The 24,440-nt window shown below is 35.0% G+C and overlaps 1 protein-coding gene across 1 annotated transcript in view; it reads right to left on the reverse strand.

The window, feature by feature from the left end:
• Nucleotides 1–24,440, reverse strand: part of LOC112978082 (sodium channel protein type 2 subunit alpha-like) — an 80,965-nt gene that overhangs the window by 51,390 nt on the left and 5,135 nt on the right. The window contains 2 exon segments of the mRNA XM_026091205.1: nt 74–192; nt 2,530–2,853. Coding sequence (XP_025946990.1) covers nt 74–192; nt 2,530–2,802 — 392 coding nt within the window. The 5' untranslated portion in view covers nt 2,803–2,853.

Consider the following 24,440-nt stretch of genomic DNA (forward strand, 5'->3'; position numbering starts at 1 on the left):
ACAAATAATCCAGTGTTATTAAATATTTAAAAAGACCAGTAATAACTTTTAACAAACCACTTGAAAAGGATATGAATGAACCAAAATCTTAATAGCTAGTCTTCTAAGAATATTGAAAGGAGATAAAAGGTACAAGGCAGGTGTGGCACTGAACCTGAAGATTGTCCTCCCTTTATTCAATACTATAAATGTCTTTGAAAAAGAAAAGAAAAGGGAAAAGATTAGAAAATTCAGGATAATAGAAAATTCAGCCTGCAATCTTCCCATAAATAAAGAGAGGCTGCACTTAACACAGATCTAAGTGATCACATTTATTTTCAGCAGAACTTTGAAAGCAAACATTAGGTTCTAAATTTTGATATGAGCAATGAAAACCACACATTCCTGGTCTCTGCGCTCTTAAAAAAATCTGCATTTCAACATTTTCTAGGATTATGTAAGTATGCCAAAAAAAAAAAAAAGAACCCACAAGATTAGTCCTTTTTAAACATGAAAAATGAACCCAGCCATATTATTTACACTTGAGATCAAACTTGTCTGTGCCAAACAGAGCACCTAGTTACTCATTTTTGTATGGTTACTGTTCTCACAAGAGTAACTGTTTAACCCTTTCAGCACTTTAAAACTGCTTATGACGAGAGATATCCTGGGTTTCTAAAAGTCTCATTGTCTACCTAACATTACCGTAAGATTATTACTGGTACCACTTACACAACCATTTTTGATTTGGACTAGGAGACATAATCAAACAGTGATCTAATGAAATCTTAGTTCAATCTATATTTTATGACTATTCTCCTTAAAAAAAGCTAATGTCTGGAAATAGGCAGGTTTTAACATTGAATCCTTCTGGTACTTTATTGTAAAAGGAACAGATTGTTTGACAGTAGAGTTCATGGCCTTGAAACAACAACAATCTCACTAAGGCTAATTATTAGTTTTCAAGATTCAGTGCTAGAAGAATACTGCTTCCACTAAGTAGCTTCTTACACAGACAACATAGCTATTGGTCATTTGTTTATATATAAGATACTAATCTGCTGACTATCCACTGTGGCAGTACTTCGTTTCAAGAACTTGTTCCATGTTTTTAATTCAAACAAGCATTTTAGTGATTTACACAATAAAATGAGCACTTGTTGCTTATTTTACATGGCCTTTTTAAAGTAAACTCAGTTTTGCTTTGATTCTGAACATATTTTCAATTCTCATCCCCATATAACACCATCATCCTCTCTTCACCTAAGATCTGTACTTGCTAAGTCATCACCTTTGTTCTTTCCTCCTTGTTTTCTCCTTGTATCTATAGCAGAAACTTTGAGTTAAGAATAGAAACACGCAGGTACATTAGAATACACACATATACCAATTTAAATTTCATCTTCACATATCTGACCTATAACACTATTGAAACACTAAAAGTGCAGAGTCTTAATCTTTACACACAAAGATAGTACCATGTGAAAAGTGTATGTGGGGCTATCCACATGAATATGTTATTTTTATATGGTTTTGAGGGACTCATGCTCTCAACCACAAATCTTGTTTTACGTCAAACAAAGAAACAGAATTTTATAAAATCTTTGGGAAAACTTTGCATCCATACAGATGTGAAGTGATTCTAATAGGAATGGGACAGGAACTTTCAAGTCCTTCCACTGTAATATCCTTTTATTGAGGGCATATAACCTCAAATTGTCCTAGTAGTATACTGCCCTCATGTCCCTCTGGAGGCAAAATTACTTACTGGTAAACTCGTATTAAAATCATCAGGAAAAACATAACTCGCCAGAAAATTAAGTCCTTCCTACCACACTCAGAACCGCTGCAGTGGTCCTGAAGCAAAATCTAGCATAAGGAACTCATGTCTGTAAGTGACACCAATCAACAGAAATGACCTCACATGAAGTTGGCAGTAAGCGCTAACAATCACATTTTTATTTTTTATGTTCCCCCAAAGTCAATTACAGTTTAATTTTTTGTATAACAAGTATTTTGTGAAGTTTCAAGGAATGTTTGACAGTAGATCATTTTGACATATGACAATGTATTAGCACTTTGTCCAAAGAAAATCTGCTGCCAGACTTAACAATAATGCAAGAATTCTTCTAATGTCTAATAATCTAATTCTTGAAAAAAGAAACATATTTCATTAGAAATGCTCAATTACAACTTCCTACTAGCCTATATCTCCAGTAATGGCTATGTTTCCTAGAATCTCCAGAAACAGAGAAGCCAAAGAGAGAGGAAGTTGAATGCTTCAACATTCGATTGTATTTGAAGTTTAAAAGACATCTAATGCAAAATCCACTAACTCAAAGCATCATCATAATGAACCCTTAAAAGAAAAGCAACTTAAGTCGAAGAGTTACCATCACATTTATATTGCATTCAAAATGATCAGTTAACATGATATCACAGACTGTATAAAACTTTCACTAGGGCTGCTGACTATCTCCATACGAGATAGCATTTACAACTTTATAGTCCAACAGGAGTATTTTAATTACAGTTCCAATAAAAACTCACTTTTTTATTGCTATAGTATGGATCCAGATCCTCCAGAGGCTCAGACACCATTTCTTGAGGAATATCACCATAAATAAATGGCAGCGTCTTTCCTGCCTCCAAATCATTATTTGGCTTTGGGTGATTTTCTTCCTGACCACCTTCTTCCTTATGCTCGTCTTTGTCACAGTTGCACCTTTCTTCAGCAATACGTTTTTCAATAGCCGCAAGAGACTCTTTGGTGAAACAGAAGAAGCTGTCAGGTCCAGGTGGTACCAGCATTGCCTTTGCCATCTTTTCATTCTGCAAATTTTAAATGCTTTTAAGCTCTTGTGTAAGAAGATCCTAAAAGAACATGAGGAAAAAAAAAAAGAAAAAAGAATTAGGGAATCAAGAGAGCGCAACAGCAACAAAAAATTCCCTAAATACATAACTTTTGGCATAGATGTCATTTATTTTCAATCCAAACAGTCACCTACAGGTACAGGTTCAAACCGAGCATCATCTGCCTCTTTCCCAATTATAAAGCACTATACTGAGAAGTTTTTGAATTAACTGTCAAATACTTAATACAAAATTAGCTACCTTAGCTTTTCCAAAGAAACAATACGGCAAACAGATACAGATTATGACGTAAAGAAAAACATGAAAGGACAAAAAGTATGGTCAAATTTGTGTAGAATTTATTGTCAACTCAGGATAATACAAATGCCACAACAAGAAGAAAAACATTTTCATTTTCCCTAGTCCAAACATGAAATCTAAAACATACCTTATTACAAAAAAGCAAGAAGTATAAATGCAATTTGCTGTTATTCTTTAACACAGCTATGTACTGCAATCAATGGTTACTAGTTGTAACACATGGATTTATTTTAAAAGCTGGGCCTCCAAAAAATCTGCAACTTATATTACAGAAGGAAAAAGAAAAAAAGTAAGACACACCTTTCCAACCACTCCCAATCATTTTTGATGGCAACACTACTCCATCTGGTGGCTTACGCTACACTTGCTTGACTAGTGTTTATAATTTCCTCTTAAGACAGGCATTAGATAAACACATACTACATTTAAAGCCATATGCACAAGCAGAAAGCAATCAGGCTGAAGTTTAGCTTTTCTTTTTTTGAGTTTCCTGACTTACGTCTTCTTGATTTTTCAGTTGTAAATTTGGTGGTGTGTGCTCCGTAATTAAGGAAGTTGTCATAGATGAAGTATTTTAGATTTGTGCAAAAAACCAAAGTATACTCTCCTCAAAGTTATAGCACTCTCTCTGAGGCTAGATTTCTTTTCCTAGAATCTACAAATAATAAATTAATGAAATTAAAATAAACAATTAATAAGTTTTCAAGAGATCACTTCTTCCCACATTTCTCTTTTCTAAAGTGAGAGCGCAGTAACAGCCATGGGTGCAATTTCTTCAGGATAAACCAATTCAGTAAACAAGGACAATGAGATAAAATGGAATCTCACTTGCTGACATTTGTAAGTGTTGTAGCCTTTGTCGATACTTAAGAGAAATTTAAGGAATATTCTAAATACTAGTCAGGATGCCATGAGGCCTAATTCCCAAGAGGAAAAAGCCTGAAACTGATCTAAATGAGTTACTCTATTTGCTACTGGCTTCTATCACCAAAAATGTCACAGACTGAGCCTATTCTCTCCAGGATGTGACAGTCAGCATGCTAAAGATGGAGTTTTCTTTCTTTTTTTTTTTAAATGATAATGTGAGCTCAATAGTAAAGGTGTGCTGAAAAAAAAAAAAAAAGGATTGATGACAAATAGTTTAGCATGTAAGTTTTAAGTTTAGTGGGTAAGTGATATCTCCAATATCAATTAATGCATGACACAACGAATCCCAGAAATGTTGGTGATAGATGTGAGCAGGAGAAGACAGAAGCCATTCTACTAGATATATGCCTTAATGTACAGCTCAACAATTCTGGAGACATATGCCTTTAAGGTCAACTTAAAGTTAGCTGAGAGGATCTTCTGTTTTTTAGGATTTTCCTGTAGAAAGTAAATTCTCACTGACATTGAACCTAACATTACACAAGCCATCTTTTCCTCAAAATTAGCCAGTCAATGGAACAAACATACTTCAAAACCCAGCTGAGATACAATAGCTTCCAAGTCCTTAGCAAATACACTGGATGGTGGTAAGAGAGAAAAAAAGAGGTCGTAAAGAGATGAGAAATTTCCTAATGGACAGATATAGAAAAACAGACATTGTTCACGTCAGCCACAAATCATTCTAGGAAAAAATGGAAATGATTTTTCTCTGGAACAGAAGTCCAAGAATGCTAAGCCTTCCCATATTTATTCAATAATGGAGAAATTCACCCCTGCCAGCTTAAAAAAATTCATCATTCCCAAGTGAAAGTCCTTGATCATTTAGACTTCTCTAGCAAACCCTGAAGATTCTAGGACAACCTTCTCAAATCCATAGCCCCAGCGAGAATGAAGCATCAGATCCGTCCAGCAATGCTTTGATTTAGAACTAGCTGTGTCCCAAAAGATACTTTTGCTTCAGAAGCCAGATGAGGTCTGTCTTCAAACAGCTAAGCAACATGCACCAGCAAAAAGGGAGAGAACTCCTTTTCCTAAGTTCCATTTTTACCTAAGAGCTAAAGGAAAGCAATGTAATTGTTATTACATGGTACCCTTAGTCCATTTACTGAGCTTACACCTCTGATTTTTGGAAATAAAACACTGGGGGAGGTGTTTGGGGTTTTTTATCTGCTGCTCTCTGATTTTCTACTTGTAGGTTGCAAATTTACAAGGATTTCCCAAATGTGGGCAGCCATGTAAATTTAATTTTTAAGCCAAGGAAAATTCTTACTAGGAAGGGCCTTTTCCTTCACCAAGGCGGTAGCAGCATTAAGATAAATAGCAGGTTTTTTTCCCCAGAAAAACTTCCTATATATTAGCCAGTGTTGTATGTGTTGTAACAGATCCTGAGGACCACACTGTGATAAAACTTGCCATTTCTGTATTGAATGATATAAGCTTACAGTTAATACTATGTATTTACATAACAGTTATATATAAATGGTCTACACACACACAGTTATTATCTAAAATGGTCAGACAGCTGCATAAACTCTGAAGAGGCTAAAGAGCTCTTCTACAGGAGAGCAAAATCTACAGCCCTTAGGACAACCTGTCTTAAAATCAAATGAAAACAGGAGTCACGCTGTCTTCTATGATTGAAATACTGAAATACAGGTGTTTCTGCACATCTTCTACACAACACTGACCAGTCCACCATGCCTGCCAACAAGTAAGGGCATACTTGGCAGTCTAAGAGATATTTATGCAATGTTGTGTTTTGATGCTTCCTTCAGAAACAAGACAGCCAGAAACTAACATTTTAAGGAAAAGAAAGGGAAGACCCTCAGAGGATAGGTGAGCAGTCKACCATAACCTTCAGTCAGTCTTCTGGAGATGTTTTCATTACTTGGAGAAAGACTTTACGAAACTTGTTGTTTTCTACTCAACTTTAAGAAATAAATGTAGTATCAGAATGTGATGAATATGATGCCTGCAGAAACTACTTTTTAGCAAATGTGTACTTGAGAAATGTCACTAATCTGTTATGCCTGTGTAAGCATTTAGGCTAAACCTACGCTTTAGAAGCCTGTAATACATAAAGTTAGAAGTACATGACTACTCATTTTACCAAATACCACTACGGCCTTATGGCAGTTTCTCTGAGTTATAGATGCTGTCAGAATAAAAACCAATCTTTCTGCTGATTGTTGATATTCCACTGTTTATTCAGCAATGCTTAAGTGGTATCCTTAGGGCTGACATGAACTCCAGCATTTCCCTCTAGAGACACCATAGTTAATCACTGCTGAACATCCCTCAGTGTACATATAAAACAGAAAAATGTTCTTTTCCAACATGTAACAGGAATATGTTCAATCAATGATTTACTCTAGCAATCTAATAACAACCCATGCTTGAAAAAAATCCAACACCTGTTAAACAAAACTCAAGTTATGGTTCAGTGACCATATTTTCTACTCATGTCTTTTCTGAAGTATTGCAAATATACAAACTCTGTAACATTTTGGAGCACCTTGATGCCATTTATATTGTTTCATCAGAGAAATCAGTTTATCCAAGAAAGAAATGGAGAGAAAAGAGAGTATGCAAAAAGATGGACTGGTTTTAATAACTTGTGTTCTCTCTTTCTTTTCTGCATTCCTGATAGCTACTACATTACCAACTAAAAGGTAATAATAAATTGAATCAGAAAACAGGAAAGAACTTGAATACTGAAACCCCTCCTCCCCCCCAAAACACACAAAAATCCCTCAACAAGCCCCTGCCCCTCAAAAACCAACGAAACAAAAACACCCCCCAACAACAACAACAACAAAAACCTACCACCAACAGGAGAAAAAGCTCAAGCTCAGCTTGAAATAGGCTTCTAACCCAACATGGCTGTACATGAAAGCCTGAATACAGGCTCCCTAGAAAAAGCAAGAGCTGGAAATGAAGGGTTACAGACAACTGCTGCCCATCACTGCCTATCTACTAGCACAACACTAGAAGAAACCTCCTGGGTCCCAGAGTCCAGCCCCATAATATTATTATATTAACACTAATGTCAATATAGTTCTTAAGGAGTATAGTTGAATGAGCAAGAAGATTTTTTAAGTGATCTTTTGAAATTTATTTTAATATGTATATTTATGTCACATCTATGTCATTTTAGAAACAGCACTACTTTACAACTCTATTTTATAGATTTGACATGTAAACAGATTGCTGCTGCAGTACATTCTCCATCAAGTTTTATTAAACCTGCTCCTATATGATTTTACACGTAAAATTTTGAGGTTTTGAGTTTGAATCCACAGTTTATACTACAGCTTTTCAAAAATAATGTTCAAGCTTAGATCCAAACCATATGGCAACAAACCCCAGTACTCACGAAATGTACTTCCCTTAAGTACATGGAACATTTATCTTCAAATTTTTTAAGGTTAGGAACAACAGATCTGCTCTTACGACTCTATATTCCCTAATATAATGATGAATTTTTGCAATATTATTTCCAGTGTTCGTTATGTCTTACTGGCAATTACTATGGTACGTTTCAGAGTGTTATTTAAATAAAGCTGAATGCATTTTTCAGCTTACTGAAGAAGCCCTGCTAAATTACTAAATCTCAACAGTCAGTATAAGTTCTTATGTGTATGAAAATTAATTAAAAATAAGAAGCTGCTGCAATGACAGTCTGGAGATGATGTACACTGAAAATCAATTCAGCAAATGACCAAATTGGATGACTCATCAGCAAACCTACATATATTTTATTTGCTATGCTCTTTTCTTGTGTTTGTACATATAAAACAATATGGCATTTTTTCAGGGATATAAAATTTTATTAATGAGATAAAACTTACATTACTCATTACTACACCGTTATTATTCAGTCATGCAGCCTTCACTCTGTTACAGCTTTTACAGAAAAGAGGCTGTTTTTACCCCTACTACTTCGACACTACTATGCTATGATCGCCTGCTAAACAAGGGGCTGGCTATAATACAAATCAAGAAAGTTCTTGGAAAAAAGGGTTAATCTAGAAAGCATCTGCTGTTAATCAACAATTAAAAAAATCTAGTAATCTTCCTTCTCCTCCCCCAAAATTTGCTGTGTAAATGCTAACAGCACAGACAGTATTTGCCCATTAATAATCCTGAACATCAATAAGAACTAAAAGATTTTTGAATTATTAATTGCTCTGAATCTGAATAAATTAGACCTATGGCACATTTCATCCCTAAGACTTCTCAGCAGAAGACCATGGCAATGCAATATGACTAACAACTCGTCTTAATCAAAAGATTTTGCCGTGTTCTTCATTTACAAGTTGTTTCTTTCTCTATAGTTTGTTCCTGAAAACTATTTTAAAGACTACCTAAATGTATGCCTACTGTGCATACTTCTGTGCATTTCTAACGATTCAGTTTCTAACACATAACTCTCCTTACATGACCTCCATTTTTTCCAAACAAAGTTATTTCCAAACTAGTTACTTTTAGTTCAGTATATCACTTGAATTCAATGGACAAATTCATAGCAATACTTAGAAGGCTCCTGAAGACTATCATAACAATACTGCAGGAAATAAAGATGTTAAAAAGCTATAGCTGATCTTAAAAAAAAAATTTCTCTAACGTGACTCCATTTTTAGAAAATGGAGTGACTACTTATGCAAACTGATCTGCTTCTTTCCTTAATGTTAGAAAAATGTATTCATCAAGCACAGATCTCAGAAACCTAGTGCTAAACAGACCAGCAAGTCAATCATTGATGTATCAAAGAAGAAAATCTTGAATAGAAACAATACATTAGCAAATGCAAAACTGTGAAGGGCTTTTATCACTAGCAATGCAATGAAAACCAGTGAAAACTATATGATTTGCATTGTCAAAAATATGACATATGTACACTTTTATACTAGCAAGTATGCTATTCCGGTCATTCACATGGATGACTATTTTGACTTCTTTCCAGACAATGGAAATATTTCTCCAAATTTTGAAGACCCTAGTTCCAGATAGGTCCTAATGAATCATGTAGCCACGTCCTTGGATAGTAATTCTAATTTAAGCTTCTTCAAACTGTTAATTCCTTTTAGACTCTAAAGACAAGTTTATATTAGATTTCCTCCTACACTAAGGTTATTCTTCAGTTAAAGAGCCTGCCAGTCACCGGTGCTTACTCCTTTCATGTATTTATAGCTAAAATTAACATCTCCTTTCAATTTTCATTTGCTGGCTAAATGATTTCTTTGAACCTCTTCTTTATATCAAATGTAGTACCAGCCACTGAAATTTACTTTTACAGTTTGTGTGCATATGTTCTTTTATGGATCAGATTTGCTTTTGTAAAACCTGGTGTTCAGTCTTGCAAAGTTTCATTTTCATGTGTTGGGTTTTTTGCCCTCATTGGTTCTCAAGATTCCTCCTTCAGTTTCCTGCTATATTTATGAAGTGTCATTAAACCAATTTATGGCAAGAAAGATTTGATATAGTTTCCAGCATAAAGCTCTGATAATATGTGCTGGGTGACCTTTACTCCAGAACATGATTTTTCTTTTAGGAAACAAAAGATGATGAGATCAAGATAATTACATTATGACCTTTTGCTTTATCACTTTGGATTAATTTTCCATACAAATTAATGGCAAAGACACCATTTTTAACATGCAAACAGCAATCTGCCATTTTGCTAGGAGTGGCAGTCAAAGCTTTTAAGTACTATTTCCATCTGTGATTTAGATGAGTATGTATCTAACTCCTTGTTTGATGCTTCATAGATAAGTACAAATAAAAATTTAGTATCTCCAATACTGTATAATAGTACACTGTAGCTGCTTAGAGATTAAGCTATGATACAATACCCTTTTAATGTATTTGAGAATTAAGTTTTCAAATAATCATGGTACTTGCGCATTGTTTTGTTTTCTGTATTCATTAGCTGAATGACAGTATGAAGGAAAGGCAACCATTATATCAGACATAATAACATTAATTTATTTTCTTCACACTGAATACTCACTACACAATTATTCTTTTCAATTACAATACTTAAGACTCTAATTAAACTTGCTTTAGCTATATGAACTCTTCAGGACATAACTGCCACATTCTCCAAACTATAATCCCAAGCATCTTTAGTGAAGTGGTTCAGAAATAATATGGAGCTGATCTTGTAGTGCTTAAATCCTACGAGTTGTACCGCCAAAAAATTAGTGAAAACACAGTGAGAAAAGCTTTTGTTGTTATACAACAGAGAGAAAATAAAGTTTAAGAAAATGTTAAAAGGCTGATTAACAGGATGTTTAAGAAGAGACTGGAAAAAAGTTCATCAGGTTGGTGTGTGGCTTTGTTTGCCTGTTTCTTTAAGCATATAAATTAAGGGAAGGAATAAAGATATGTTTCAAAAAAGACAAAATTCCAAAAATATTAAGATTTTCAAAACTATTTACTCCAGCCTTACTTACAGCATATGACTGTTAATACGCAACAAAAGAAGAACTGCAGCAACAACACTGCAAGTTAATTTTTAAAGCACAGATTTCTCTTACATCACAGACTTGCAAAAAGTCAATATATAACACTTACAGAAAAGAACAGAGCGCTACAATGCTTTTAGATTAAATTTTCAGAAGCCCTCTGGCTCAGATTTCACCTTCACTGAATGAATGCAGCTGAAAAAGAAAAGCACATATCCTTAAAACGAAATTGTGAAGAAAAGAATTGTTACAATATACAGAAGTACTGCTTTAAAAAGTTCTGCCTACATAAAATCAACATATCTAAGAAATTCTTAAACATCACAGTCACACCATCATCATTACAAGTACTCACAGAACACACGTGACAGACTCAAACTCTTTAACAACATTCTGTTTTGCTGCCATCAGTCTCATGCTAATGGGTGATGCCACTGAAATAGTAAACACCATGCTCTTGATTCTTGCCTCTTAATTTTAAATTTAAAAAAATGCAGGCTCTGTGCAAAGGAGCTGATGTGAGTGAAATGTCCAGTTGTGAAAAGTTTTTAATGGCTAGCAGATTATTAAGAATAACTTCACAAAGCAGATACAGAACTTAGAATATTACTATATTCCAAGTAATTTTATAAATTATTAGAAAACATATTAGAAAATACCTTCTGTTTTCTTCTTCAGTTCACATTTTCTTAGATAATGCAATACTAAAATGAGYAAAAATGGCTTCTCATTTTAAAAGAAAATCTTTCTTGTGGATAATCTTTCCTTTTTGAAGTATAAAGACATAAATAAAAGACGAGCATTTTTTTTTTCAAATGGGATACTGACAAAGCTGTGTAGCCCTTAGGAGGACTCTCATCCACAGAATGGGAGTTTATAGTGACATACATGTACAAAGAAATCCAGAAATTAGACTACTGTAGACTGGAAAATATTTCTTTCAAGTTCACAAGTTCGTTTAGTATCTGACAAATGCCACATTACAACAATCAAAGAACCAGAATTTGGTCCAAGTTCTTAAATCAAGAATTCTTATTTGATTTAGCATATATATAAGAACTGCAGCTTTTAACATAATACCTAAAACTGATTATGCAGATCCTCCTTGCTTAATGGATCATTTATTGGAGGGTGCTCAGCTACTCTGCTCTCTAGCGCAGCAGAATAAGCATAATTGTATACAGCATTATGTTATATGACCAACGTTAAATTAGTTTTATCCTATCCAAAGCCACTTACAGCTTCCATTAACATATGAAGGAGATTTAAAAACCAAAAATCACTTAATTATGTTTAAAATGGTTAAGGTGTCCAAACAGCCTTTATTACAAAGAGTAAGCATTTACAAATAAACTATGCTTGGAAGTTATAAGCTTGTAGATAATAAGCAACATTTCTTTTCTGAATTAATAGGAGAATGGTAACTTTTACAAAAACTGAATTCGCAGTGTGTCACAGTTGCATATAAAACCAGGGTAACACCCTTTAACATTTTATGTGAGATGCTTGGAGAAGAACAGTTAAGTGAAGAGACATTTTTTCATGTATAAAATGAAAAGTTGCCTGTAAAATAAAATGGACATGGAGACAAGATTTATAACACTTGGCCTAACACCTATGTTCTGTTGCTATAAACTTCATCAATAAAGTACAGTCCTGCCACTTCTCTATGTTAAATATATTCATGTTTAAGGTATTCAGAGCAAGTTCAAAAAACAAGCTACAGTTTTAAACATGTGTAAATGGTAGTGTAGTCAGAGATCTTTGTCACTATTATTTTGTATAATGAAAACTGAAGAAAAATAACACAGCTATGCTATCAGTCTTATGTCCAGGACTACATTAAAGGAGGATGTTCCATTTTTTTTTTATTTACAGGGCTGTGAATAAAAGAAACAGACCAAAACCAGTCTGTTTAAGACTGAAACATTGATGAATAGGTCACAGGCCAATTCCAAAAATTGTATGGAAAAAAGCCGAGCATCAGAAGTCTCTTGGCATCAGTCAATCTTGCAATAAATTAACACCTTTAACAACAGTAACACAGAAAAGGGCAGTGTTACATTGCAACCAGAGACAACCAGCCCATCAAACAAACAGTTCTGAAAAATCTCCATTTTGTTGAGAGCTTTAATTCTGGGAAAGTGTATTAATGAACAATTGGCAGACATCACTGATCGGACTGTTTCGCACAGACTGTGAAAACTATGAACTACCATCAAGTGAAATAAAGTGGACATAGTACTCTAATATAGATTAGAGTAGCGATTAATTAATATTTGCAAAATGATTTTGAGATCTTTTTCAACAGAACAAAAAGTGTTACTCAGAAATCAAAGAACATAGTACTCTAATATAGATTCTTTAGAATCTTTGGTCTTCAGAATCAGACCAAAATTTCCTGGTTCTCAGCTTGGAACCATAGCTTTCTTTGTAGTCCTAGAACTGAATCTGTTTCAGATTAACATAATCTGAACTATACTGTAGACTTCTATAGGATTACAGTCAGAAAGACACTTTCAAAAATTCCACTTGCACTATGTTTGGAAATATATACATGGAAATACTGATGAACTCTTCTCAAACTTTATGCCACTTCTACCTTAACTTATATTTTTTAAATAAGAGCTTACTTTTGATTTATTAACAACAGGACTTAGCTGCAACAGGACTAAATCAAAATGACAGTTGATTATTAAAAAAATCTATAAGAAAAATGCATTTTTCCCTAGCTTTCTTATTAGATTTCTTGACTTTGTAATCAACTGTACTATTTTAAACAGCTTAGAGAAAAGGAATGTATATTTCTACTACAGAAATTTCTATACATTTCTACATGCAAGACTTTTCTACTCTCACAGCAAAATGCTGCTGCGTCTGAAACAACAAATCTAATGATCTCTGTATCTGCACAATTATTATTACACAAGAGGTTTATGACTTCCCACGGGAGGTTATTATTTCCCCTGAAGTAGGTAACCTCTTTAAACTACCAATACTCTGCTTTCCTTCAGAAAATCAGAACTTCTTACCTCCAGCACTTGGAACTTCATATTTATGTGCAGCAAGCAAGGAATAAATTATCTTTCTAAACAAATACATGATCCACCTGCAATTTTAAGTAACTTGAACTTCTAAATGACTGTCCCCTGAGAGGGAAGTGCTCAATGTTAAGTAAACTTCGGAGGAGGAATTACATCATACATGTCAACACCACGTCAGCAATACCATGTTGCATAGAACGAAAGGATGTAAAATTATCTCCAATATCTGCATCCACTCCTTAACCAAAAGGGCATTTCAAGTTAATACATGTACAATGTACTAAAGCCTGGCAGGATCACTACATCAAAAATGATATACGAGTTTTAAATAAGCTGTATGTTGTATGAGTTTTAAATAAGCTATTTTGTTGATTAACTATTATTCCTTGTTATGCAGTTACACCACTACTGGCCATGCCTTTTTGTATCCAAACGTATTTTTCCATTAATCATTAAAAACTTATTGGGGTCCACAGAATTGACTGATAATGACAATAAGGCTTTTTCTGAGTTTGTTTATAAAAGATACACTTTACTCATGTTACTAAAATGTATTACCATCACATAAATATGTATAGACTCTGCCCGTGACCCTGGAAGACAATCTAAAGTTACTGATTGGTCGTTCTTACCAACCATTAGATGAAAAGACATTACACAGGAAGAGCTGAACRTGCAGAATAGAAATAAAATGCCACAGACAATTTAGTTATTCCATTAAGGGTGATATTTGGAAAAGAGTTCTTGAAGGCACACGGCTGAGCCTCTGCATCTGCTCCTGGCACTGGGCTGGAACCTTAACTACTGTGATGGAACTGCTGTCACTCATCACTGCTCTATCACCAGGGTATACACCAGGATGAACTTCTATTTTTAGAGGGCAGCTCTCTGCATTTTATGTCATTTATCATTTTAAGGAAGGAAGATGATTCTTGGAATCAGTAATAGGTACAAAACACAAGAAACATTTACTATAGAAATAATTTATACTATGCTTTTGATAGAAAAATTAGACAATCCAAGAATAATTTCAGATGCAGCTCTCTCCCTCCTTCCCTCTCTCCACCCTCCCTTTCTGCCCTTCTTTCCCTCCCTCCCTCTCTCTCCTTCTCTCTCATAAAAAGATACAGCTAATCCTCTCTTTAAAGGATGTTTTCACTGCAAGTTAAAGGATTTAGTCCTGGGAGAAGGGACAGAAGTTGAGAGTTTCTTTTGCCTTTTTATAGATAGGTGCTGGAATTATCACAGTGAATCCATTGTTGACGTATTAAAACACATCCTCTCAGACTTCCTTCACTTTCCAGAGAGGCTGCCTCAGCAGCTAATCAGAACTGTTACACAATTTGTTTTGTTCAGATCTCACAATTTAGTATTAATACATTATTAATACAGTAATAAATAAATTACATGCACACAATACTTCAAAGTACATAAGCATTGTGCATGGCAGCAAAGTTGCACACATCCACATCCATGGGATTTTTCATTATTTCAGCTTTTATAAACATGAAGTCAAAAGTCTTCTGTTAGGCCGCACACATAAGAATGCTCCATGAAACATATCCGGAGTCTGTACACGATACTCAGACAATGCAGAAACATCTGAATGGTTTATTTCAACTCACAAAGGTGTAACACTCACTATAAGTCTTTAGATTTTAAACTTTTTGTATCATCATTCCAATAATTTTACTGCAAGATAGATTTTAAAAAATAAAATGATCTTGAATGCCTTTCCTCTGTCAGACTGATGTCAATGCATTGAGATCCCTATGAATGACTGTACCAACACCATCTTTATATTGATGACACTTTCACTAGTGCTGAAAATGTTACTGTGAATTATGACCAACTTCATGAAAATTATGAGAAAAAGCTGTATTGGATTTTTCCACAAAGAGAACATTATGCCATGCCCAAAGTAGAAGACTACATTTATTTCAGTTGCAGCCAAACAAGAAAAAATGATAAACTTTTCTGATAAACTTCTGAGATTTTATTCATAATCAGTTATGTAAAATAACACTACAGAAATCAGAGAAAAAATTAGGGAAGGGACCTTTGCAAGACAGATAGTCTAACCTCCAGTTCAGAATAGGGCTAAGGTTACATACCTTGTACCACCTGTAATATTTAAGACTATGAATTGACTAGGTTTAAGGGACCTGTTCCAGGTCCCTTTTTGTTGGTCTTTTCTCCACTTCAGGATTTCCCATGGCGCTTTAGTAAATCCTCTGCCTGTACACATTTCAACCTGCTCCTTGCAGAAGCCCTAGCTTCTCTTACCTGCTCTCTATCAATGCTCAGCGCTATCTCCCCCTCCAGATTTCTGATGCTGAAGCATTTCCTGCAGTTTGTGCTGGCCTGCTATCAAATTCCTTTGCGTTTTTCTGCTTAACTGCTGTGCTTCACATCAACTGCCAACACTAACACACCTTACCAATGAAAAGCAGTATCAGCAAATAATGCTAAACCAGTACACCTCCCCCCCCCCAAACAAATGGAGCTGCAACTCTCTCCCCTTGAACAACAAAAATGAAGAACTACTAAGGGAATGATTAATTTTTTAGATATCTCAAATTGAGGTTTAAAAAAGGAAGGTTTTTTTTTTTGGAAAGTCCTCTTGAAATAAAAAAAGCAGAGAAAATGTGATTAAAAACTAACAAGATACAAATTATTAATATATTGCAGGACCCAAACCTACATTTCACTGGATTTTGAACAGTCAAAAATAATGTTCTTATATTCTTAAAATGTACACAGACCATAGCTTTTTATTCAACAGAAAGCTCAAAACATTGTCTCCTTTAGACCATAACAGCAAAGCACTTATCTCTACCTATAATACATTTTTAAATTTATTGAAAATAATGAAGCACCATTGACAATTATTTGCTGTTATGCATAACATACTTATACCATAATAAAAGCAGTGTGATATTTACTAGGTGTTTTAACAGCTGTTCTAAAATTACTATTTTTTTGCAGTTTGATTCTCTGTGTACTGATACAAAGAGTTCTGAGAAAGGGTCAGAGACAGCATAACTGGACAGACATATATAGAAGATTTTAGCAAGCAAGTGTACTTCATGGAACTTGTTAATCCTTTGTATGCTTAGTCCATGGTATGAGTTTTATAGCCTGCAAACACCAATCATGCCAGGTTTTCTCCCTCAAATGGTGCAAAAGAGTAAGATTTTTTTTTCTTTTTGGAAATATGAGAATGTGGGTGAAAAGCAAAAACAACAACAAGAAAAGCCTCCAGTAAATATACAGAAGATGAAAACTGGCTACAGAATATAATCAAAATAAAGAAATCAACACAGTCAGACTTCTGCTTTCAGTTCCTCACTGCAGCCAGACAGGCTCCCTATACCTCACTTAATGGTCTCATTAGTGTAATCTGAATCTACTTTTTGTGCCTAATTTTCTAGCAAAGCTCAGCTGCTTTTCTGCAAATCGATATAGGCTGGAGATGACCAGTAAAATCTGGCTAGGTTTATAGGGATATGGAGGTAGTATTCCCAAATCCATTCTGCCAGTGCATATATGCCTCTATGGAAACACCTTGAAAATGGAAAATTCCATCAGCATACAGAGTAGAGACATATGGCAAGGTATTCTTCTTGAAAAGTTTCACTTATCAGGTCCAAAAAAAGGATTTGGCACCTGTGGAATATTATTGAGTTTTTGTATGTACTAAAAAAAATGCATCTACTCATGACATCCATTAAAAGACCACAGAAGCAGAATAAACCTGTAAAAATGAGATGAACGTTCAATACCAATTATTCCTTTCAATTCAACAGCCTGAAATACAGTGCTATAATGCTACAAGAGATTTTGAGGCTGTCAGCCACATTGGCAAAGTCCACTATCTACTTCCCAATAGACAGGAGAGCATGAGAAGAAAAGAGAAAATATGCTAGAACACTTGACACCATTATGAGCAGCCACAGAAAAGAGGCCAAGACCAAAGCAGACATGAAGAAAACAAAGCCCTGCTAATCTACTTTCAACTGAAAAGTTCTGATGAGACATTTTGGAGCGACTCTAATGCTACTGTTTCCACTACATCCAATCCACAGATACATATAAAGCTTTACTTTCTAAATATTTGAATCTGCATTTGAACCTATAAAAAAAACTGCCAGACAAATGTACATGACTTTTTTTAATAAAGAAGAAAAAAAAAATAATTAACATAAGAGGTTCATACTCAGTTCTTCATAGAGGAGTGCCCTAAGCAGAGCTCTGTTCCCTAAGCAAAGCCAGACTGCAGGAGCTGGACAAATATCCATCGGAGAGTCCCATTTCCCTGATGTCCCACCCGGAAGTGACCCAGTTACCAGAACAGAACAGTGATTGCCACCAATACCTGCAGAATCTTGACAACACAAGGGCTTAAAAATGACTGAAAGAAATAAAAAAAGCTCCCTTATTTTGCAGTCTCAGTCAACCTTTTTTCCTCCCCCTCACCCATTAAGGAAGTATAAAGTCTGCTTATATAAAGTTGCACCCCTAAATAAACATTTATAAGTAGACATATTTGTGAAATAAGAAAGTAAAAGTAGTATTTATTTCCTAAGCCTGTAAAGCAGTTCAGAGAAAAACTGCTGAATAATAAGTATATTAGACACATACAGATGCGCTTGCTAATATGTAAGTAAAAACATCTTGTTTTTTTCTCAGTTCAAGTTTTTGAGTTCACATTTAAGCCTTAATACAACCTAAGCTTTGAAGTTTCTGGGATTTTAGGTAACATCTGAAAAGAATATTATTTGATAATTACTCCTGGGTGATCTATTTAGACTCCCCCCCCCCCCATGACTATCAAGCCTTTTCTGTAAACAATGTTAATTCAGTTAGTCTTTATCAGTCACTTTCAGACATTCATGTGACCATAAGCCAGGACAACGGAACTTGCAAGGCAGCTTTGGCAGTTGTTTTCTCTGGGGTTTGAATCCAAAAACCCTTGTATTTTCTTATGGATTTGTCCCTCCCTCTCCCCCCCGCCTTTTTTCTTCCTCTTGGCTTTACTTGGGTTTATATTGTGAGATTGGTTTGCATTCAATTTATTTGACAGTACATCCAATTGGCAGGAATACAGCAAGAAGCCTTTCCCCACTCTCACAAAGCCACACAAACTCCACACAACTGAAGACTTCAAAGGGCAGCTGGAAACACATCTCTTATGCTTTCAATTAGTTTTCCTATTTACTCCTTTTTGAAAAAAATATTCCTGTTTTAGTTTGTATAAACAACAATTACAGAAAACATAAAATGAGCTGGTTTTGATTAAGTTATTCTAAAACAAAACCAAGGTTATGCTACCATTCCACCTGCAGGAAAAAATGATGAACAAATAAATAGATCTGATAGTATCCTCTAAAAGTAAACAAAAAGCTGCTGAATGGAAAAGGAAATGCAAATCTGAAGAAGTAATTTAATTTCATAATTATTTGCTTTCCACTGAAAATGTTTTGTCCTCCATATTTAAATTTAGGAATTGCAAGTCAAGGATGAACTGGCTGATATCAATTGCCAAATGATAATGAATAGGAGGCAGCAACAAAAATCACGGACCACACTGGATTGTTGAAAAATACTGAAATACTGATAGTTATTAAGGAAGTGTTACTACTGATGATACTAGAATCAAAGCAAAGAACTGAATTCTACAAGCAATTCATACGGTTCAGAGTCTAATTTAAAGGATGTCACTGGTACAGGGAATGGGAAACAGAACTTTGATCAATTAAGCATAAAAGATTCTTGAAGATCAACAAGGATTAACTTCTACAAACTATTTCACCAAAATCTGTGTGCAAAGATAAATGCAGTGTTCTGTTGCAATCCACTCTTCTGGCCATTGACAACAAAAAAGAATACAAAAGAGAACTGAATTTTTTCACCTCATATTATTATCAGAAATATTAATATTTTCCCAAACATGCTCCATGTTGCTAATGAGTTGTCCAAATAAAATTAAATGACCAAGACTAAAGAGGCAGAAATTAATTAATTTTAGTGACACAGATATTGATAAATTCTGAAGAATTCAAAATACTGGCAATAATTGCAACAGCTGCATGATTACATTTTAAAAAGCTGCCCAGCTTACACTGCATTTTCAGGGTGTGCCACTTGATAGAAGAAAAAAAAATCCATAGAAAAGGTGTTTGCCAATCCAGGAATAAGTACTCAGAAGTCACAGGACCATTTTCTCGCTTGGAATCACCAGTTTCCTCTACCTTGACTCCAGTGGCTCACGCCTTCAGAATGAACGTGCCCAGGCGCTTGGCATGGTGCTGAGAATCCAGGAATTCTCTGTTCACAAAACACTTTAGACATCTTGATGAAAGTCAGAACTCCTCAAAGTGAACCTTCAAAGGAAAACTTAAGATGTCCTAGCCAAGCCAAACTGCTCATCATAGCCTCCAGTGGAAAACCGAACTAGCAGTCAAATTAAGATAGGATGAGGTTCCTAATTTAAGAGGTCAGCAGTAACTCTCAAATGCAAACATTTTAATGAACGAGAAGAGCTTGAGAGGCCATATCTCCTCTCCAGCCCCTTAATCAAGGCTGAGAGCACAGGGCAAGTCGGGTATACACAGTAACTCTTGGGTAGATTCAGAAACCAAATGAAAAGGAACTATTAGAAATCATGAAAAGATGCTTTCTTCATGTGAGAATGTTTATAAAAATTAAATATTTCTATTATAAACAGCTTAAAAAAACTCCTAAAAAAAAAATCACTGAAAATTTGAAACATACATTTCAGAAGGTTCAACAGCACAACATTTGCCATCATGCATCTCGACATCAAAGTACCGTACTATTGGCTAAAGCCTCCTATATTGACTACCACTGCTTAATTCATATGCACATTTATAACTTCCACACGTAGAAGAAAAAAAAGCTGTTGAATCCAATAGAAGTACCAAAACTCAACCCCACATTTTCCTTTTGCACCAGTGGATTGAAGACATCTTTTCAGATGGTCATGTAAAAATCAAAGTGTAACTCAGTGTATAGACTGACTTATTTTTCCTTGACGTAGACACACAACTTTTCTTAATATGTATGCCGTAGTACATGGTTCCCTAGAAACAAGAAATTATTCGTCCCGAAGTGCTACATCATAGCAGAAAGTGATTATATTGCACAACCACAATATAATGAAAACAGAATTGCAAGACATCCACCGAAAAAAAATTATTAAAAGAAAAAAAAAAACTACACAAGGTGTACCACTTGGTTTACAAAAGCAATTTCTTTTTTTACTTAATCCACCACCATTTTCTTTTCTAAGCAAAAAGAAAGCAACTGTTTCAGACCAGACCTCCAGATCCACTGTATTTTATCAGCACTGTGCAGTGACACTCAGCTTCAAAACCTTCCCTGTTCCTTCCTCCCCGTCATACAGAAGGAATAAATAATTTAATGAAATACTCATCAGGAGAGGGGAACAGCCTATTAGTCTGTGTCTGTATTCCTCTCACTTCCTTGAATCTCTTAGGACTCCAAGAAGAGGGGATGTATCTTTCTTTCTATCTTTAAAGCATGTATTTTACAGCTTAGCCCAGATCTATGGACTTAAAGAAGCTTCCGAGTATCTTCAAGTTCATGCTCAACTTTCTAAAATTAAAATTGAGTAAAGAACCAGTATAAACAGAATGTTACAACTTTTTGAAAAGAACCAGAAAAATCACACTGCATAAGAATCTAGGAGAATGGCACTAAAAAAAAGTATCACTCTTAGAAAATCCGTTACCAGAGTTTTTCAACCCACAAAATTAAACACTGAGCTCCTTCTAAAAGATACCTCTGTGTGCACATATCCATAATGGAAAACCATGAAAAAGGCAGCTTTGTCATTAAATAAAAAAGGGGTTTTTGTGGCTAGTTCATTTGCCTGTAAGCACATCTTCTACATTTCTTTAATTATTTACAAAGTAGCAAGCTAGTGTCTTTTGACCCATTCCACCAAAGACAGAGGAGCACTATCCTCAGTCTAACTGACCAGAGGCACACTCTAAATGGAAAAACTTGAAGAGCATCCTTATTTATTATTTCCATTAGAGCTGTACTGGAATCCCAGTAATCAAAAAATACAAATAGAGTAGCAACTTGTGTCCTTGTAGGTCACAGTTGTCCAGCTTTTAGAGTTTTTAATTAATGTTTTAAATAATGCAAGTGCTCCAGCAAAAGAAAAAGACATCAGTACTGCTCTTGAATATTCAAAACACCATCATTTGGAGGTTGGCCCTCCAAATGATGGCCTTTGCTTAAAACAATAGGTGTTGCTGTTCTGAAGTTTATAAATGCTTGATTCTATTTATTTGCGTTCTGCTTTTCCTATCTCTGGGATTCAGTTCCCACACGCTGTCAAGCATTCCCCTACAAAAAAAAGAAAAAAAAAATACTAGAAATTTACTTTTGTCTCACAATGAAAGCTACTTCTGTATCTGTACTCCTAACAAAATCAGCATATCCATCCGGTACTATTTCATTTTAAGTAATTGCTATGATTTATCATCTTAGAGCTGTCAAATCAATTGTTTTAGATTTATAGTAAAGCTCTCTCACCCTCTGCATGTCTCAGCAATTATTAGATAATGGTTTAAATCTTGTGGGCCACTGATCCATGTGGCCCTGCACTCACCTTCAAAGAAATCCACAAAATGCAAGTACAGCATTACGCAGCAAAAGGTGTATAAACAAGATCTAGATTTACAACAATCTAGGAAAGTAGTATTTCTCTGGAAAATTTTTGGAATCCACAGAACAAAAAGGTTGAAAAACACATGACTAGAAATTTCTGTACTCTGTTTTGATTACAGACAAAACTTCATTGAAAGCAAGTGCCTGAAGATTTAATCACAAACTGAACCTACCTGTTACAGTAAAAACCAAGAGACACTTGAGTTTTGTAGCGCCTCACCAAACTTTATTTCAAGCTTCTGGACTTCTCTGAATTATCACCTCAGAAATATTGGTACATACGTGTCTCATGAAAATAGTGTGCCATATCCCTGAACAGAAAAAATAATGTGATTAACTAGAAATAAGAAGTCCACAGACACTTTTGCTAATAAGTGTACATCATCACAAACACAGTATGCATTTTCTCAGTGCAGCAAAACCTCTGGAAGGCATTATTTTATTCCTTTTCATCATTCATGAAGTACATCACCACTACACRGTGGGAAAAAACCCAACCTGAATCCAGTGAAAGGACAAAGAAGTAGCAAGATGAAAGTAAAATATGCCTTGAGGAACCGGGAGACAGAAGGAGAGTGAAGGAAAGAAAGACGAGACAAGTGATCATGGCTATTCTGTGCTCCAGACAAATGGACTCTTCTTTCATTTAATCTATTAAATTTAATTAACAAAATAATCTTTTTCAAGCCACAGAAATGGCTACAAAATATCATTAAATATCATCTCTGAAACATCATTAAATATCAACCACAAGTATCTACACCCTGAGAGCTCTAAATCATGTCTTCTACATGACAATCTTCATCTTAAAAAAAATGTCATGAATATTCACAAAAACACACCACTTGAAGGACGTACAATAGATTTAAGTCTTTAAAACTGTAAAGGTCTATGAATATAGCAATTCCCACTGATTTTACTTAATTATATATTTTTTAAAAGTCCTGCAAGGTGTCACTAATTCTGAAACATCTTTTTCCAGCTGAAACTGAGGGTCATCTTATTAATAAACATTGGGTCACAACTGAGTAACTTAAGAGTTGAGATTTTCCTTCATAAGAAGACATATAAACTCTTTTTAACATTGGAAAATATAGCAAAGCCTTTTAAAAATGACATCAATTAGCCTGCAAACAGAAGAATAAACTTCTGAGAACTAGGAACTATTGCAGTATTTGAGTTAATTAACACCTTTTTCTTAATAAATGTAGTATAAAATATAAAACTGTTTATTTTCTAAATGAACTTAGTGGTGCTAAACTTCCATTTTGGGGTACAACTACAATGCTCAATAAAGAACGGCAAGCAAATCCCTAAAGAGAACTGGAAACAGCATGGCCACATCCAACACAGAAGCTCTTGAGAAGCAAAAGTAGCTTTCATGAGCTCATCATGCTGTAACGTAGTATAGAAGTCTATAAGCTCACTCAAAACCATCTAACAGAACAATCCACTATGTCATGTAGTTATGTCCTTTGAAATCTCATGTGCAAGCTACAGAAATATGGGCTGTGTTAATCAAGAATTTTGAACCCAGCTGTGACAGGACCCACTTCAGGCAGAGGGCAAGCAGGCTACTATCTTATATCCTCTAAGACAGACAACCAGGAGATAACAGGAATTCAGCACAACCCCTCACCACCACTGCTCTACACAAAGCCACTGTACAGGCCCTGAGACAGGAGCACTGTAACAGGAAAGGGATTGTATTTGCGCTGGGGTAGGAGCAAAGAAAGGATAGATTAGACCATGCTGTGTTCTTGTACCAGCTGCCTCTAACCATGCTGAACCAGAATCTTCAAAAATCTTTTCAGTTCTGATGCTCTGGTAAGGAACTCAGTCACATTCACATGCTGTTAATATGAGTTAATTCTAAATATGAAGTTCTTTAATTCCCACTGCTCTTCCTATATCCACATGTATCTAAGCAACGCCTCCACAGATGTTTTTCCTCAATAATTATCACTCCACTGTGTGTGTTTTTAAAGTCCCACTCTCTCCTTCCTCTTTCCTCAGTTGGCCTGTATGTATTCATGGATAACCAATATTAGAAGTACTCTATCCAGTAATTTCAGCTCCTGGATAATGACCCTCCCCTTCCCACCCATCTACCTAGTTA

Source organism: Apteryx rowi, unplaced genomic scaffold (genome assembly GCF_003343035.1).
Source record: "Apteryx rowi isolate R43461 unplaced genomic scaffold, aptRow1 scaffold_121, whole genome shotgun sequence".
Taxonomy (NCBI): Eukaryota; Metazoa; Chordata; class Aves; order Apterygiformes; family Apterygidae; genus Apteryx; species Apteryx rowi.